The following is a 19,008-nucleotide window of genomic DNA, read 5'->3' as shown; positions in this document are numbered from 1 at the left end:
TATTCAATATTTATTAAAGCTTCTGATGCACAGGAATGAACAAAAGAGTACACATAGCAAAAGGCAAACACAAGTGACTGAAATTCAGTGGTGGAAGAAGTATTCAGATCCTTTACTTCAGTAAAAGTACCAATACAGCAATGTAAAAATACTCCATTACAAGTGAAAGTCCTGCATGAAAATACTTAAGTAAAAGTACATAAGTATTAGCAGTAAAATGTACTTAAAGGACCAGTGTGTAGGATTTAGTGGCATCTGGCAGTGAGGTTGTAGATTGCAACAAACTAATAACACCTCACCGTCCCTCTCCAAGCGTGTAGGAGAACCTACGGTGGCCACGAAACTCACACAAAATGCGAAAGGCCCTAATGATGTCATATATATTATTATAGATGACATCATTAGATTATAAATACTGAAGCATCAGTGTATAAGCAGCATGTTACTATTGTAGCTGCTGGAGTTGGAGCTAGTTTGAACTACTTTAGTTTAGTCCAGTGGTTCCCAACCTAGGGGTTGGGCCCCTCCAAAGGGTCACCAGATAAATCTGAGGGGTTGTGAGATGATTAATGGGAGAGGAAAGAAGAAAAAACAAAGTTCTGATACACAAATATGTTTTCAGTTTTTGGACTTTTTCTATAATCTTTGATTTTTGCGGAAATGCTGGATCATTTGAACATTTATTGAAATGAAACCTTGTGAGAAGTTTAGAGGGAAAAATCACTATTTGGTGGAGATGTTAACAACTCATAGACATCTGAAATGTGACCCCGACTACACACTGCTTTTTGTAAGACATCAAAAGCCAAAAAGGTTGGAAACCACTGGTATCATCTTTAACAATGTGTTGTATTTTAAAAGCTTGTTATATTATCCATTGTGTCAAATCTTGTAACTAAAGCTGTAAAATAAATGTAGTGGACGGGCAGTATAAAATCACATAAGATGGAAATACTCAAGTAAAGTACAAATACCACATAATTGTACTTAAGTACAGTGCTTGAGTAAATGTACTTAGTTCCACCACATGCTGGAATGCAACATGCAGGCAGGCAATATGAGTTAATAACAGTTTTTGAAGATCTTTTATCTTAGAAATTAGATTAAAAAAAAGACAAACAGGAAGGAGAAAAGGTGGGTGGAGGGTCTTTCTTCCATCAGCGCTGCTAGATAAAGAGCATCAAACTCAAATCACATGTTTTAATTAAAACATTAAATTAAATCTCATCTGCATGTTTTATTACAGCCACTTACTTTATGTTTGTCCTTTTTCTGTTTTTTTTGTTGATTTCAGTACATCAGAAATATATTCAATATATATTTTAAGCTCTAGACTTTTACATTATACAGATTTATGACTATTGAAGGCTTAAAGCTCTACACAAAAACAAACAAACACCAGGAAAAACTGTTTGAAATCTGTAACCATAGTAAGCAAAATGTTGTCACGGTTCTTTTTATTTGACCAGTACATTTCATTTACACTGACCAACTACTGCACAGGCAAACTAGAGCTTGTAAACAAAACTTGCACAAACTCATCAACAGCTCGCTGTGGTAGCCTGTAATCACACTTTGTTGCAGACTTGGACTGCACTAAGAGGGTGATATGGGGGTGTGAGAAGGTGGGGGGAGTTGGGGAGGATATACATGCAGTCCTACTTCAGTAGTCTTGGCAAAACTGTAGCCTGCACTTCATATTTCCAGTTAAAAATGTGTATGCAATATTCCTGAGACGTAAAACAACTTTCTGAATTTTCTGTTCATGGTACATTCAGATTATGTTCACACCCAAATTCACCTGCATTGCAGTTTGATTGAAAGAGGAGGAAGATGCATATTTTTAGGCAGTCGTGATGCCTTAAAATAGCACAGTTCTCAGCTGCCACAACAAATCAAACTAAAGGAGCAGAAGCTCCTACAGTAAATGCTCCAAACACACAACACAGAATTTTGTCTCTACCTGCACATCAGGCCGTTTCACCTCTGGTCGGACCTCTTCAGCCTGGATATGTTTGGCCGGAGGGCTGCTGCTCGCTCCTCTGGACAGAGGAGCTGACACTAATGGAGGTGGGGGTTCAGAGGGGCCTTGTTGCTGGAGAAAATCGATTCCAAAGCACAGACCCCCGTCAGGTGACAGATCCCTCTCTCCCAGCTCTGTCATGCCCCTGGAGAACTCCTCCATGCCTGTGTGCAGGTCCGTGAGGACAGTGAAATCTACTTCTGCCTCCAGGCTGGATGTAGAGCTGACTGTGATGCTGGAACATTTGCGCTCGATGCCCAGGTGGGTCTCCTTCAGGTACAGGATCTCGTGGTCTTGGTCATCCTCTGAGACAGAGCCAAGACGTCTCTCCCATGGTTCCCTCTACAGGAAAGAGTGCAGAACACTTAATGCAGACCATGTAAAATACAGGTACATTTCCTTATATAATCAAATGCTGATCAGAATTAAAAATGTAGGGCAGTTTTACAATAATTACTGATATGAGCAAAACCAGCATCAGAAAGTATTATAAATTAGATTTAATTATTTAAAAATCCTGTGTTTTGACTTTTATTGCAGGGGTTTAACTTTTTTGATTAGATATCAACTTGTAAATTGTACTTTTAATTTTTGCAACACTCGAATAAAATCTTAAATGAGAATGTGTTGAATAGCTAAGTGCAGTTTGTTTACTCATTTACAAATAAGTAGCTTAAAAGGAGAAAAAAAACAGACTGGTGGAGCTGAGCGATGACTCACTGAGGCTTCGTTGAAAGGCTCCTCGTGAATAGCAGGTGTGGGAGGTGTCTCCTATAGAAGAAAAACAAACAACAAGCAAACATTAATATAAAACAGAATAAAGTGTGTCAATTCATAGAATTCAATTAAATGGCCACAAATCATAATACCTATCTATAGCTAACGTGTGTGTCATTGTATCAAAAAAGGAAAGAGCAGAAACACAGAGTTAGAGGTTTTCTTGTCACTGTGTTAACATGATGTTCTGTTTACAGCGTAAAACAGTGATAGAAGCATTTATTTTCACATTTAGAGAAACCAAGTTTGCAATGTTCTGCTTTTAAGCTAATTGCATTTGTACTCTGTGAAATTCACTGCGTTATTATTTATAAATGAGAACACTTAATTCATCTATCAACTTGCTAAACTTACACCATCAACACATATATGAGAATTCCCAGAGACTCTAAAGCTAAAGGTTACTGTCAGAAGCATGCACATAGGGTACATTTCACAGAGTGACATTCTTAAAAATGGCCGCAAGTGCAACGGTAATGCCATGCACTGAAAGGTTAGATTTCTAAAAGTCCCTTTCAGGAAAAAGGTATCCATATTTGTAAATGCAACATATGAATGCCTAAGCCCTGAAGAGGTTTGGCAGCTCTGCAGCCTGTGATTACATCTAATCACCTTTGTCATTTTCTGCTATCGCTACAGAGATGCCAAGATAGAACATTTGGTTCAAATGCCCTTCTCTGCCATTTACGAAAAAAGATTTAAATCATGTCAAAAAGAGGTTTCAAAGAAAAATGGTGGGAAGGTCTTGCGCTCCTTGCAACAGCAGCCACCTTTGTTATGTGAGGATGTTGGAAGGAGAGACCAGGTGTTAACGTGACAAGTTAAGGTGAGATAAGGAGGGACGACTGAAGCTTAAGCAATGGGAACTTTGCTTAAAAGGCCCGCAGGGTTCTGAAATGGCCAAGCAGATGTCAAGCTTTGCGGAGGGGAACAAGGGAAAGCAAAAAGCTCCCTGGGCCATGGACGTGAATTAAGTCGGTCAATGATGCGATGCAGAGGAACGTGAAGTTTTGCCTTCTCATACACAGCCACATGAGTTCTGAAGTATGTGTGTGTGTTGTTTTTAGATGATAAAAACGAAAGATTTGCACCACATCGCCTGAAGCTCATGCAATGTTTTACTTTCCGATGATTGACAAATAGGTTAGGGGTCAGATGGTTTTACCGCTTGCTTCCTCTTGGTCGTTTCTTGGCTGGGCGTCCTGTAGTGGATGTGGCTGCTGTCCATGTTGCTCTGTCTGTCTCGGGACCACTGCGTTTTCAGAGGAAGAGTCCGAGGGGGAGCTGTGGGGAATTTGGAGCTAGCGAGATTCTCTTTAAACTCTGTGCTGTTTTGAAAATTATCTTCATGTCGCATATCTCCTCTTGTCCACTGACTTTGCCCTGTTGTATCCCTGAAGTCTCTGAGCTCTTGTTGTCCAAACGACTCGCTCTTAATCTGCTGATGTAGTTGATTTTGTTGCTGATATGACATTGCAGCTTCACTGTGGTATTTTGTGTTTTCCTTGACAACATCTGTGGCGGATTGCATTGCAGCATTACCATCTACTCTCCTTCCTGTCTCACAGTATTCGTCTTTTGATTTTGTCATCTGTACATCCCCAGCCGCACCGAAGATGCCTCTATCGGACTGGCTTTGAGTTTGAGGGTTTACAACACCTTTGTTCTCTTTATTCAAAGATTTCTTTGATCTCTGCGGCTTGAGAGGAACTATTCTGGTGACTTCTGAGTGTGAGTTCCCAGTTTTGTTGCAATCTTTCTCTCCCTTGAGGCTTGGGTCTTTTATTTTCCATGTCTCATAACGCCTCACGTCACTCTCAATTCTGCCCCCGTTGCCCTTTGGGAGAGAATCCGCAGCTACCGGAGTTTCAAAGTTCTTCAGTCTCTCTTGATGAATGTTGTGCTCATACTGACAATGCCTCCCATCTCTATTGTTCATTACACTCCTCTGTTTGTCATGCGGAGAGCCGTATCCATTTTCTTGAACAGAATTCCTTGCTGTTACAGAATCATGGTGGCCATTAATCGCCAATGAATCGTCCATAGGGTTCATATCTGTTGCTGTAAAGTCTGTTTCCTGTTTTGGAGATGTTCCAGTTTGAGTTCTCAATGAATCCCACGGTGTTTGATAATTGTTCATAGTTGCTTCCCTCCAAGATGTTACTGTGAACGTGTCTCTACCCATAGGAGAGGTCTTACTCTTCTCCTCTTTAGAGTAAGTATCCAGCACTCCTTCATAAGCATCCTGCTTGTCAATCAATTTGGCATCACCGGTCGCCTATGTTGACATAGAGTAAACAGTTGCATTAGCCTAGCTAGATACACGTCTCCTCCATCTCTGATATCATTGTTACCCCACATCAATACTGTAAATGATCATTCAAGAAAAAGAGTGATTAACTGGAGGACCTAAGACCATGATTTTCTGTGTTTTGGTTCAGTACAAACAGCATTTTGATAGAGAATGGGAGGAGCAGACAGGATGGGAAAGGGCCGGCCAATACAATATTTTTAGAAAATGGTAATATATAGAAAACTAATAGTAAGTTTAAAAAAATGGGAATAGAATCTTGTTCTTACTGGTTTCCGCTCGGGGGTTCCTCCAGGAGGAGTAGCTGAAGAAAGGCGTTTCTCTCTCTGGGCCATCTTGCTGTTAGGCTGCCTCAAAGCTCTCTTCAGCTCATTGATGCTGGCCTGGTGCTTCTGTATAACATCTTCCGGCTTATCCAAGAACTGCTGCTTACACAGTGAAGGGCACATCCATGGCACAAATTAACATATACATTAAAATCTTAGCTCTAAATCTATTAGATTCTGGTTATATTTGTTTACACAATTAAACTATATATGGATTCACATTGAAAATGAATGTGGAGGTTTTTCTTTTTAAAATTCCTTCTCTAACTCTATTCTGATTAGATTGTCGTGCAAGATTTTCTGTTTTCTGTTATTTAATTGTGCTGTTGGATGAATTAAATGCTGCATCACATGGTTGGACAACAGAGGTCTTAAGACTGACCAGATGCAGATATAGGCCTCATCCAGAGATCCAGGTAAATCTGGAGGTTTGAAAATCTTCTAATCAGTGACAAAATTATATTACAGTATATTTTCCTTCACACAACCACTTCTACTCTACAATCTTTGGAAGATGGAGCACATGCTTTATTGTCATTTTCCCTTTTATTTATTTACTGATCAAAGGCTAGACAGATGACAAGATTTTCACTGGTAACAGTGTTCAGAAACTAGGAAACTGACGTGCACAACTATGATATTACGCTTAAGAAAGCGGTGCACCAATCGATCAAGTGTGCTGAAGAAAAATTAACCTGAATATTTGAACATGACCTCCATTGCTGTTGCTGTGGACTGTTCTAACAGTAAGTGACAAGCACAATGATAAGCACAGGACTCCTGGTGAGGGTCACACACGGCACATGCCGAAATAGAGAAGACGAGCAGTACCTCCTGTTTGGGCCGAGGGATGGCCAGATCCTTGTCCAACAGATGAGGGAGCCCGAGGTGGGGCAAGTGAGATGAAGTGAAGGGTTTTGAGCAAAGCAGGAGTTGAGGGTTGGGGGGAGGGGTAGTTGGAGAACAGATGCGTGCAGAGACAAAGAGGTAAAGTGCTGCAGGTGAGTCAAAAAGGCAGGCGGCCAGACGGACAGACAGAAACAGTTGACTGTTGGGGCTTTGGACTAAGACAGTTAAGCCATTTAATGTTCTGCCAAGAAGACAGGGACAATCCATTTCAATGTCAGCCAATCGATAATTAATGCAGTAATCTATAGGCTGAACATTATTAGGGGGATTATTCCCATACTTCTTCATACAAAGATTTGGTGAGAAGGAATTACAAAACCACAAATGAACAGACCCTTGAGTAACGAATGCAATGCCAATATTTCCTACAATACCCCGTAACACTACCAAATTACCAGTGCAAGACTAGATACACTTCCATTTATCATCCAAATAAAAACTAAAATAAATTTGGCATAAACAAAGACACAGTGTGTCTTGAATGCCATTTTAGCAGTAAAATAAATTAAAAATAAGCATTAATTAAATAATGAGATTTTATGCATCTCAGCTGCTGTACCAGGAGATTTGTTAACTAGGGAACCACTGATTCACTGAGTCATCAACAGTGCTTAAGGGCCATCTGTTTATCCTGCTAATAACAATCAATCCCTTTAATTTCATACAGGGACACTGTTAAAGATGCACGCTCTCGAACATGTGTTGACATTTGGAAAAAAAAAAAAAAAGAAGCTTTTTCCATGTGGAGTTTTAATGTTTCTGTCACTCTGGATAAGAGCGTCAGCCACAGTAAATGCCTGTGAAGTATATCAAATATGAATTCCCACTGAAACTACTTCCCAGTGGGCAGATAGAAAAAAAAGAGAGAAGAAGAAGAGCCTGAATAAATGTATATAAAACATTTTGTGTCTATTCATCTGAAGATAGATTCATGCAGTTTCCATGGATTATAGTCAGTGGAATCCTGGAAATCATGACATGAAAAGAAGTAACATTCGTGCTTAACAGACACAGAGTACGGAGCATGACCTACAACAACCAAAACCACACAGACAGACAAAAGTGCCCATGGCCAAAATACCTCTGATTTAGAGTCTACAGGCGAGCCTGCCTCCTCACCCTGCAGGAGAGAATGAGGCGGAGGACAGAAAGGTCAGAGAGAAGAGAGCAGAGGTTAGCAAGGTGAGCAAGGTGTGTTAACATTATAGCAGCGAGAAGAGAACAAAACTGTTCAAGGCAGGGTGTGAGTTTAAAAAAAACAAAACAAAACATCTGGAGCAAAAAGATCAAGTTAGATTTTGGGGGGAAGATTTGAGAAAAAGTGAGTAGAGCTGACTCATACTGAGAAGTCTCATAAGTCTGGTGAGGAGCAGAAAGTGGAAGAAATTAGGTCATGGGGAGAAAAAATAGGGACAGTGATTACAGTCTCAAATAAAAAGGAATGTGAGAGAGACGGATGAGGAGTGTTAGCCAAACGTTCATGAGGGATTTTTCCGACTTGGGGCGAAGCTGTGTGCTTTTACAATTTAAAATGAGCCAAAGGAACTGCTTGTGGATATTTCTCTGTACTGTCCTCAAAAGTGTGATACAGTTCACATAGGAAAGGCAATATTTTAACAATGTGAGTGCTTATTTCATTTACAGTGTTGATTCATTCTGTGTGAACTATAATGTACACGTTGCAGGTGTGTTTAACAGCTATAAGCCAAGACAATAAGAGCTGGAATGAAGTCAGGTTTGTGTGTATTTGTACAGTTTTCTATCCTCTCATTTTGTACCTTGAGCTCCAGCATCTTGGTGGGTGTTGAGATGTTGGCACCCCGAGTATGCCTCTGATCTTGACCTCGCTCCTGCAGCTCCAGCTCCTGGTCTGTGTAATGGTCTTGGTCTTGGTCCTGGTCCTGATAGTGGTAGTGATCGTGCTCCAGGTCCAGGCTGCCTTCTTGGTCTAGGTCCTCTCTGGACATGAACTGTGTGCGCTCACTGGAGCTTCGCTGGGACAGCTGGTCCATACTGTCACCTAGAGCTGAAGCTGGTTAAAGCCAAGGGGAGGGAAGCGTCAACTGTTTTTAAGTTTTTACATGACATGATCTACTGTACAAGCTCAGTATGCTGTGCATAAACATAAAATTACTGCCTTCATTTCTTTTTTGCTGAGAAATTTGAGACTCAGATAACACAGGGCTACTGGAGCCTTACCCAGCACACACTGGGTGAGATGTTACTGCCCCACAACATATTCCAGGAATCATGAGTGCACCCTGAAGGGAGAGTGGAATAACTGGGTTTCTTACCTCCATCAATACTTCGTGGCAGCAAGTACCTCTTGCTAACTGAGCGGTCAAACTGCGGAGCAGGCCTGTCAATCAGAGCACTCGCCTGTCTGGTTTGGGCTTGGGTCCGCCCACTGTAGCGGAACTTGGAGCCAATCACCAGGAAGCCCTTGGGAGGCGGCTCTGGGGAAACCAACCTGCAGGAGGATTCAGTTTATGAAAATCTGCCACAAGCACCAAGATTCTGCACCTAGTTTACACATTTTACTTTATTACACAGTTAAGAATTTGACAAAGAAGAGAGAAATGGGTAACAACTATGAGTCCCTTAATTTTATACTAAGGACATTTTCCAGAAAGAGGGGTGGTGCAATTGATGAATACAAATGATAAGAAAACTGGAAAAAGTGTTAAGTTGTACCCACTTAATATATTTGGGTTCAAATGTAGTTGTTAATTTGGAAAACGTGTTTAGAACTTAGATTTTTTTCTAACAGAAAAAAACCATAATTTTCAGTGTGTAGTTTTGTGTGTCAAACTAGATATTTACATATTAGGTTCTCCCATATACTATCAAATTACATAACCCTTTAAAAGAAATGCTCTAAGAATGAGCAGTTACTCTTGGAAATTAGTAGTAAACTAAGGGATCCGTAAAATTAGGTGTTACTGTCAGGAATTAAAATCTTGCTGACTGCAAGAACTGACCATTTAAACCCAAGGAAATATTCATTTATTATTGGAAACTTAATTCTCCGTACTGTATGCATTCAACGGTCTGCTTGTCTGTAGACAAATTTCTTACTTTTGCATGTTCAGCTGACCTGCTGTGCACTCACCCTCTTGGTTACAATAGAAATTAACTGGAATTAATTAATTAGACGTGTACTGTTTCCATTTCACCTATAATTAGAAGCAAATTACTTTGTCCTCTTCAGGAAGCTTCCTATGAATTTACAATTACATATTAGTAATGTTCAAGTACTTTCAACAAATTATAGGGAATTATGAGACCTGTAAAAATTGTTACCATGAAAAGTTATTAACACATTTGTATGATGAGTGTCACTTGAGGGATACTTCCACTGTGCCAAGTGCTACAGTGCATGCAGGGTGCAACAACTACAGTGCAGAAAAAAGTCTGTCTGTGTATTTTTGAGTATGAAGTCCTACCTGAAGAAGGTGTGGTGCTCAATGCAGACCTTCCACAATCGCTTCGAGGCCCGATGGTTGGGCAGCTTGAAGCCTATGGTGCTCTCAAACTGTTCATACTGAGCGGTGAGGGGAAGGAGTGGAGGGGTGGTGGTGGAGGAGGAGGAGGGCAGGTGAAGAAGAAAAGAGGAGTGAAGGGAGTGAGTGCCGGGGAAAGATGAAGTGATGGTGGTAGGGTGAATTGTGTTTACTCCGCAGGAATGGAAAAATCAATGTCGTTTTTTTTCTGTTTAGCCATAGACATATTTTCTCGCATCTCCCCACTGCCATGTCAGGTAGATTTTCTATCTCTAACCAACCTACAAATTAGCCGTTCGTGCACTTGCTGCATCAGATGTTCAGTGGTGTGAACAGAAGAAGCAGCATTCAAATCAATAGCTTATTAGCAATATAACAGCTCTTAAAACATAAGAAGTAGTCCATTCAAATGAGGAAGCCAACTTTTAATCCATGCAAAAATTCTGTGGGGACAGTTTAGAATAAAAGGGCTTTAAACACAATGACAACCCTCTGGGTAAATTTGAAGTGACAGCTGACTTAAGAGGATAGATCTACAGAACAAAGTATATGCACAGAGTGGCCTTGATATTCGGTATTAAGATGTCAATGTCAGTTTAACAGTGGATATAAAACACACAGCAGATACCCTGAAGGCCACAGATTGTAGGAAAAAAAAAAAACAAGAAATCTTAATAATTTTAGGGAGTTGAAAACCAGAGCGAGTATAATGTGGCTCTAACAGTCCCAAGTAAAATCCTTGATAAAAGTGTAAATCCTCATGACTGGTTAATCACATTTAAAGCCACCATAGAGGAAGAGAGAAGGAGGAAAAGAATAAAAACATGACCTATTGGACTCATCTGTAAGAACAGTATCTCTGGGGGCTATAAATAATGTCTGAAAAAACACTCCTTGTCAGTTGTCACATGGTATTCTGCAGATAAAACTCTGAAGTAACACTTTTATCAGACCATGAAATGACTATTTATGCTGTTTGCGACAAGTCAAGAGAGACAATGATGTAATTTTAACAACTGTGAAACCATGAAATAGAAATGTGGAGTTGGCTCTTTACCAAATGATCCTTCATTTCACTTGTCTCGGCTTTGCCAGAATGACTGTCACGAGCTGTTCTAGTGGGGCTGTGCATGCAGTCATTGCACAACTTCTCAAGCAAGATGCAAAAGACAAGATAATAATAGTTTTTATTTACCTCCCCAGGGCGGATCTTGATGTAGAAGTTGCTCCTCTTATAGGAGATCTTGAGGATCTTTGGCCAGGCGAACCGGTTGATCCTTAGACGGTCTCGGTAGATGAGCAGACCGTTGGCGCTCACACCGAGCATTATGTCAATTCCCTCTGAATCCTGGCAAACACAGGCATAGAGGATCAGAAAACTTTGAACACAAGTGTGAGGAAATACTGTCCAAGTCTGGGAGCACCTATGTATTATCTCTGTACCTTAGCGTGATGCAGGTCCACTCCATACATCGAGAGCTTCTTGGCATTTTCTAGAAAGTTCACCTCTGCGTCTGCTGGACTCATTCCCCTACAGTACAAATGCCGCACATGAATCATCACGTCTTTTATATTGATCCCACAAATCAAGCATTTGCCATTATCACCATGGCATTCAATTTAATTAATGAAGTCATTTTTTCTCTGACCTGTAGTTACGGTGCAGCTCCATCACCCTCTCCTCCAGCTCACGTGTCTGGTTGGGGGCAAAGCGGAAGTCGCTGACATAGTCGGGGCCATGTTCCTCAGGCTCGTAGTCTCCCAGTTCAGCCTGGACAGTGTAGGAGCCCAGAAGAGCGTGGGTGACAAATGAGCAGGGCAGACGGCCGGACAGGATGTCGTCCCTCAACTGCAGGCACAGGTAGTACCTAAAGAGACACAGCAACAGACAGAGATGCTGCTTGTCTTGAAGTGTCTACTTTATCAGGGAAGACCCACTGTTAGACTTGTCTCTCTCAGTTCTTATTTGAAGTTGAATCAAGTTTTTAGCCATGCTAGTGTGGCTTTAAGAAGCACTACTGCATGACTGTGTCTAAACACAGAGCTGCTGGCATATGGCTGTAAATCTTTTCTGTGTGAAATTTTTAAATGTCTCTTTACTTGGCCCTCATCTGTTTCTCTCCAGGAAAACAAAGGATTTAACAGATTAAAAGCTTCTACACTGACTGAGTCATTCATTAGATGATGGAAGATGTAGGACACAGCTCCTGACAATCTATATCTTTGCCTATCCTACAGTTACAATTTTGGTCCACTAAAATTACCAAAAAAATGTTATCATCTGTTTTACTTACCCCTATTACTACTTGTGGAGGTTTTTAGATCTCTGAGAATTTCCTCATCTCACCAGAACTGTGGTGGAATTTGTTTGTGGTGCTCAAAGAACTGCAAAATGGCAACATCTCTTTCCAGAGACAATTTCCCAGTTATTCTGTTTTTTAGGATAGTCCACAGACCTCAGTGTTCAGCAGAAAATAGGTCTTAATGAAAACTACATCACAATGCCAAAAGCTTTCATACTGTACGCACTACTTTTTGGCAGAAAGTGGCTCTGATGAGAACGGCTCTTACCAGAGTGTAACACAGAAAAAAGTTTTATGTAAATGCTTTGAGCACCACAAGTTTCAGAAATATCTTGTATAATTTGTTTTTTGTGTAATGTTGGTGAACAGACCTTTTAAGCAGTTCATTATTCATTATGATTTATTATATTTATACTTTTTGTCTTTTGCCTAAAAATAAAATCTTCCTATATATGTCTGCATAGAGTACATACAGTACATACACATACACTCTAGACAACAGTCTAGTAAGCATAATAAACATATGTACATATATACATACAGGCTTATCTTTTTGCAAAGATCATAGTCACAGAGAGAACTGTATTGTTTCAAGTTCCGCACTGCAGGTTTAAAGAGGACCTATTATGCTCACTTCCAGCTCTATATTTTTATTCTGGGGCTCCACTAGAGTAGCTTTGCATGATTCACAGTTCAAAAAATAAGGAAAAGCATAATAGGTCCCATTTAAGTGTCCTGACCACATGGTGCACACCCAAGGCACCAAACAACAACTAAGATAACAGTTCCACAATTTAATACATACTTACATGACAGAAATAAATAAGTAATAACAAATAAGCAATTATAGTGGGTCTTCTATCTTAACACTCAACATTTTACCTTCAGACAACCGAAACAAATCAGGTTTCTTTTACTGTATCTATCTATAAGTTTGCTTTGACCTATGAGTCCCTGTTGTTGTATTCAGACCTACCTGGTGATGTCTTCAATGAGCACAGATGGGTCTGGGGGGTAGAACTTGACAGAAAATCCCAAATTCCAGGAACCAACTGTGGACAAACCATCAGTAAGATTGTTTTGTGAAGGACTGCCTGTTCATTAAAATACTGCATGTGTGTGTGTGGATTCTTGACCTGCGTGTGTGAGACTGTGTATGTGTGTGTCTGCTGTACTTACCCCGAATTTGCTTCTTAATCTCTTTGGAGGGATCCAACCAATTCTGATAAAGAATGAAAGAGACAATCCCTTTTGAGAAATTTCGACCTCCGCAAAATCATCCATAGCCACATTTTTAACAGCCCTTTTAAGTACTGTACCTCGCCAGCTGCTCTACCCTTTTTAAATCAATTCCCTCGTTGAAACCAAATATATTCACGCTACGAGAAAATGGATGAATGCCTCTATAAACACTGAAAGCGTCAATATTGGGGCTATAAATGCCAGTTGAATCTAGCTCCGTCCGCTTAATGTCACTAGAGCTTTCATGGTGCTCTGTAGACCCTGTGCACAATTTTTAAAAGGCCATACTGTCTTATCACATTTTAAAAGGTTAAAGGCCATGTATGCCAATCTCAGGCTTTAAGTGGTTAATCATTACTAAAAGGGCAATGAGGGACTCACTGCTTTAAAACACCTGGAAATGACAAACTGGTTGAATCAGTGCTATAATTCAACTAAAACAGTAAATAAACTATTACAAGCAGCTACAAAGAAACATTCTTCTTCTCTCGTACTTATCAATACATATACATACATACATACACTGTATTATGAATAGTAGTCACTGTGGCAAGTAATGAAAACTAAATGAAATTCTTGTGAAATTCTGTTTAAAGCTCTATATGATAAGTTGGGGATTAAACTGGACAGACGTCAGTGCAGTTTGTTGCACATCTGATAATGTTACACAGTAAACGCTTGTGCTGCCTGGTGCTATCAGATCAAAGTGGATACAAGAAGCACATGGAACAGTACTGTACTAATGCTGTTCTTATCATTTCTGGTTTTTATTGACAAAAAAATGTATCACTTACACTACATACAACTGTACAACTGCACTATAACTACATGCCCGAGTACTATTGGTGAGCTACAGACCACTAAATGCCTCTTTACATTGTATGAGTCAACTACAACACTGGTAAAACTTTAAAGTTAAAGATCCCCTTCAGACATGTTTTAAGATAAATAAAAATACTCCACTTTGAATAGTAATTTGTGTCTGATATGTTTTTTCTTTCCACAAAAACAGTTGAATTACCCAATCCTTAAAATTACATCTAATCCTTCTCCCTCATTATTTTAAGTTTATAAAATGTTAAATGGTTTGGCCCCTCCTCCACTATGTGACTTTGTGTACACTTGCTGAGTAAGTTCTATTAGATCCTCCAGAATAGATGAATGTCCTTCCTGATGATATGAAGAGCTGCAGTTCCATCACTACGTTCAAGGCCAAATTAAAAAATCTGGTAAAAACTACTCAGCTCTGTAACCACTGAATCTAAATTTCATCTCATGGTCTTCTCATGAATGCAAATAATCTTGCTTTTAATTTGACAAGCATACATTATTAATTTCTAGTTGACATTAAGGGTGTATGTGATGTGCTATTGTGTGTAGCTTTGTATTTTGTATGTGTCCTGTGTGTTTTTTGCTTTGTTTGTTATTGTGCTTTTATATGTTTTAATTTTATGGGACTGCAGATGAAAATTTAGCTTTAAGCTAACTCTGGTGCAGTACATCAAATGTTAACATTTATGTTTAAAACTATACATTGTCCCAACAAATATAATACAACAACACTGAAAATCCAGAATCTATGAATATGAGAATATTTTTTTAACTGCTTAACAAACACGTGTACATGAATAAAAACCTGCATTCTGTATTTATACTGTGTACTGTGTCCTGCTCAGAGGCACATGAATCATTTCTACTGGCAGAATGTGTTTGTATTATTTATTAATTATTTGGTCTGTATTATTTAATAACCCAGAATATGGTCAATGTCTTTTGAACACTGGAAATTATTTATTAGGCTAAATGTTTCAGGGAAATTGAAATTATGTAACTCATATCAAACCCGACGCTCAGGAATTTTTCTTAGCTTCACATGTGACTGAATGGAAATGATGATGAATTATGTAAAATATAAATGTATTTAAAATGTGTCTCTTGCTGACAGACAGACTCTTCCTGACTTTAATTTTGTCCATAATAAAAGTTGATGGGGGAAATAACAGATCATGAAAAGAAAAATCTTTCTAATAAATGAAGAAAGTTGTTTATGGTTCTTTTGTTGATCAGACCGACAAGTAACAGATGTTTAACTAGATAATGAATCAGAAAACAAATAAAATATAAAACTTGGGAGTGGTACACTGTTATCTGTCTCCACTCCGGTATAAAACTGCACTTCCATGAAGTCTGCTCTCATGTATCCTCGCTCATGGCTACTCAGAGATCCCTCCTTGCTCCTCGCTCCTCACCCCTCAGAGCAGAAATAAGAGCTTTGAGACAGCCTTCAAAATAGCAGACCAGGACAACTTCCGGTTCAAGCAAGCAGCGAGGAGCAACAAAAGATCAAATAAGAGACTTGAGATGTACCCAGAGAAACTGTCTCCCTTCAGCAGATGAATGTGAAAGCAGACTGCTAGTGTCAAACTCTGCACTTACATTATGTTGTACAGCGAAGCTCAAACATCCAAGTGAAGTAAGAAGAAAAACATATATTTGAAGAGACAGCGACAAGTACAGCTTTAAAGTGTAGATTTACAGAAATGTAGCCAATTGACATATTTAAGCTTATGTTAAGGGGAAGAAGGACTTAGTGAATGTTCATCAAATAATAAACACACATTGATACAGGCAGTTACAAATCTTATAGGTCAAGAGTTGTTTTTATTATACTCTCTGTTTTATCGGGTCGTATGTTCTATGTTTTTATTCATGTCTCTATTATTTTTACCTTGCTCTGTTTTTATTTATGTTATTGTTTTATCGTGACTGTCTATTTTATCTTGTTCTGTAAAGCACTTAATAACTATGTTTTGAAAAGTGCTATACAAATAAAGTTATCTTTCTTCGTGTGTGTGTATGTATTTGTGTGTGTCTGACCTTGGTGTTGTCCGTGTCCTGGAAAGTCAGGCCAAAGTAGTCCCTCTCCAGCAGGTTCAGATGGCCACACACCATGTCCAGCAGGGTCTGGCCCTTGGCAAATTTCTGTGACACACACACACACACACACACACACATACAAACGTATAAGAACACACAGAAAGTGGGCAGGTGACATGGTGTGGCTGCTAATACTCAGACAAAAAGAAGAGGACAGAGTGTAATAATGCAATTAAATAAAGTTGTGTAAGATTGGCATCCAGTGTAAAATAAAGTATTTGTAAGACTGTTTGAAATGGGATCTCATTGCTTCAAAAAAGATATTTTATGCATTATATTCAGTGGTTGGTTGGTAAAATAATACATTATTTTCATTTTCTTATTTTCATATTTCCCAACGCAAAGGAGACAAAAATATCAGTAACATAAATATCCACCCTAATGGTGGTCTGTGAGATGCTTCCAGCTCTCAGTCTGTCCTCTCCCCTGTTGAGGAGGAGGAGCATCCCCCTGTATGTCTATATAAGGGGAGGAATTGCATTTCGCATCAGTGGTGTTTCAGCAGACCACACCTTTTTTCTATCCAGCCCTTCGGGGCTGAAAACAAGGCCTCTGTGGGTTGCACAGGCAGCCTTGGCAAATGCTATTTCCACACACACATGCACAGACACAAACACACACGCGGATAAACACACGCGCCATATTCGTCTCCAAGGGAAACCTGGCTCCTATGGCGACAAAGCAACCAAGCAGCTGTTACCATGGAAACAGAAGTAATAGGTCCCTTCTGTGTGTGCGCGTGTGTCCTCTCACTTTCTCTATCTCTGGTTACTACAAGGCCACCACACAGCTTTGTTCAGCTCTTTTAATAAACATTCACCTAACCTTTTAAAAAATGAAGAAAAGCAAATTAATTAACCGTTTTAGTAATGTGTCTCTCAATCAAATAAATAATAATCCACATCCTGCTGCACTGAGGCTGCCGCGGGAAGAGTAGTGAGAACAATGCTGATTAACAGGCAGAGGCTGCAGTCAGAGATTTTTCGGGGTGTGGCGCATTTATTCGATTTCCCAACAAAATGAAATTGCAACACACATCTCAGGTGGTCCCCCAAGCATAGCAACCAATTCAGGAGCTGTTGATGAGATTTCGTTGTCGCTCCAATTGGCTCCAATCACATTTCTCTAACTAGTTCTCTGGGCTGATTGTGTTAGCAGCCATTTGGTGTAATCCTAGAAATCCATTTTGCTGATCGCTTGGCCCATGCAAACAAGATGAGGAGAGACAGCCTACGTGTGAATGAGTTAACGGCTGGCCGAGGAGAAAGTAAATCTATTGAACTTTGTCACTTCAACTAATACAAGTGGAGAGATAGCGCTGTGTAATCAAATAGCTAGAGATTTGTTAAAGTTAGCCTGAGTCATTTCTGTTATGCAATGTAATTGCTACAGTATTTAATCTTTACAGTTAATACTAGTCTGGACTATAGCCAGGTTAAACAAAACCATATGATGGTCTACTCAAATTAAAGGTAAATAAATGGTACCATTACATTTGCTTGCACAAAAGTCCTTATTATGAGTGAAGCTAAAAAAAATACTGGAACTTACATTTCCTAAAATGCCTAAAGCATCTTTAATTAGACCCATTATACCTGATAAATGCCCATAACATCATATGAGTTATTTTTTCAGACTTTACAAAACTGTCCCCAGAGCCACAGAAGATTTTTACAACTGATTTCATGTGTAAAATAGATATGGTAGAATGCCCCTTTAATCAAACTTGCAACCAAGTTCACACTGGGTTCAACACGTTTTCAGTACAGTTCATTTAAAGTAAACAAAAATTACAGTCTTGTACTTCATACTGGATTCATTAAGCAACATCACATTTGAGGCTGCCGCATGGAGGAAATAGATGTAAATACAATTAACATTTAAATTGTAATACTTAAAGGTGGATGGACCAATCATCCCCTCTAGTTCCAGAGTAATTTAATTAATAACTTCAAAGCTGGTTTTAAGACATAAGACACTTTATAGTCATTGTATGCAACACAATGATATTTTGTGTGGCGACCATCACAAAACAGCATCAGTAAGAACACTAAGGAATGAGTAAATAGAATAAAATCAAATTAATAAAAATCATTTACATAATCTTATACATTCTGATTAAAATATGTATTGCACATTCATACAATCGAGCTAGTCGTAGCAGTTGTTTCACCAAGTTCCAGCATGACGACTTAGAAAAAAGCTTCAAAAATATATTTGATATGTTCAAGTTTCTAAATAATGGTGCGTGGTACAACTCTTGGGTTCTGAATTTAACCACATTTTTTAAGAGCCAGTTGTAGCTCAAAGCGCAGTTTAGATGTAAGTCAGTGTAGAAGTTAGAGAGACTATCTTCCAACCAGACAGGTAGAGCTCCAGTGCTGGCAAGTACACGCTCTGAAGTTCCCTCGAGCAAGACGCTGAACTCAGCTGAACCTTCAGAGGCTCAGAGGTCTGAAGCTGACTCTGCACTCTGACCTCCCATGAGGGGAGGAAGTGGAGAGCAAAGCTGCAGGCAAATGTATTAGATTGATGCTGTTAAATTGGGAAGAAATGATGCAAGATATACTGCACTGTAGATATACTGAGGTCATAACCCTTTCAGCTTTTTCAAATGAGGCCGAGCCTGGACCCAGTGTCATGAATCTTTCATTTAGTTTTAACTTGTTAACATGAT

The 19,008-nt window shown here is 39.4% G+C and overlaps 1 protein-coding gene across 3 annotated transcripts in view; it reads right to left on the bottom strand.

Annotated features, from left to right (window-relative positions):
• Positions 1-19,008, bottom strand: part of si:dkey-178k16.1 (band 4.1-like protein 1) — a 39,830-nt gene that overhangs the window by 2,456 nt on the left and 18,366 nt on the right. The window contains exons 4-18 of one of the 3 annotated variants that reach the window (XM_042409810.1): positions 16,272-16,376; positions 13,332-13,374; positions 13,129-13,204; positions 11,499-11,717; positions 11,293-11,380; positions 11,045-11,197; positions 9,793-9,890; positions 8,641-8,816; positions 8,125-8,378; positions 7,428-7,466; positions 6,269-6,298; positions 5,381-5,536; positions 3,966-5,078; positions 2,744-2,794; positions 1,964-2,365 (exon numbers count right to left, since the gene is read on the bottom strand). In XM_042409810.1, coding sequence (XP_042265744.1) covers positions 1,964-2,365; positions 2,744-2,794; positions 3,966-5,078; positions 5,381-5,536; positions 6,269-6,298; positions 7,428-7,466; positions 8,125-8,378; positions 8,641-8,816; positions 9,793-9,890; positions 11,045-11,197; positions 11,293-11,380; positions 11,499-11,717; positions 13,129-13,204; positions 13,332-13,374; positions 16,272-16,376 — 3,003 coding nt within the window. The remainder of the gene's footprint in view (positions 1-1,963; positions 2,366-2,743; positions 2,795-3,965; positions 5,079-5,380; positions 5,537-6,268; positions 6,299-7,427; positions 7,467-8,124; positions 8,379-8,640; positions 8,817-9,792; positions 9,891-11,044; positions 11,198-11,292; positions 11,381-11,498; positions 11,718-13,128; positions 13,205-13,331; positions 13,375-16,271; positions 16,377-19,008) is intronic. The other 2 variants (XM_042409812.1, XM_042409813.1) reach the window with 2 other exon arrangements.

The sequence above is a fragment of the Thunnus maccoyii genome, chromosome 4, assembly GCF_910596095.1.
Source record: "Thunnus maccoyii chromosome 4, fThuMac1.1, whole genome shotgun sequence".
Lineage (NCBI taxonomy): Eukaryota > Metazoa > Chordata > Actinopteri > Scombriformes > Scombridae > Thunnus > Thunnus maccoyii.
This window is presented reverse-complemented; position numbering and strand designations above follow the sequence as displayed.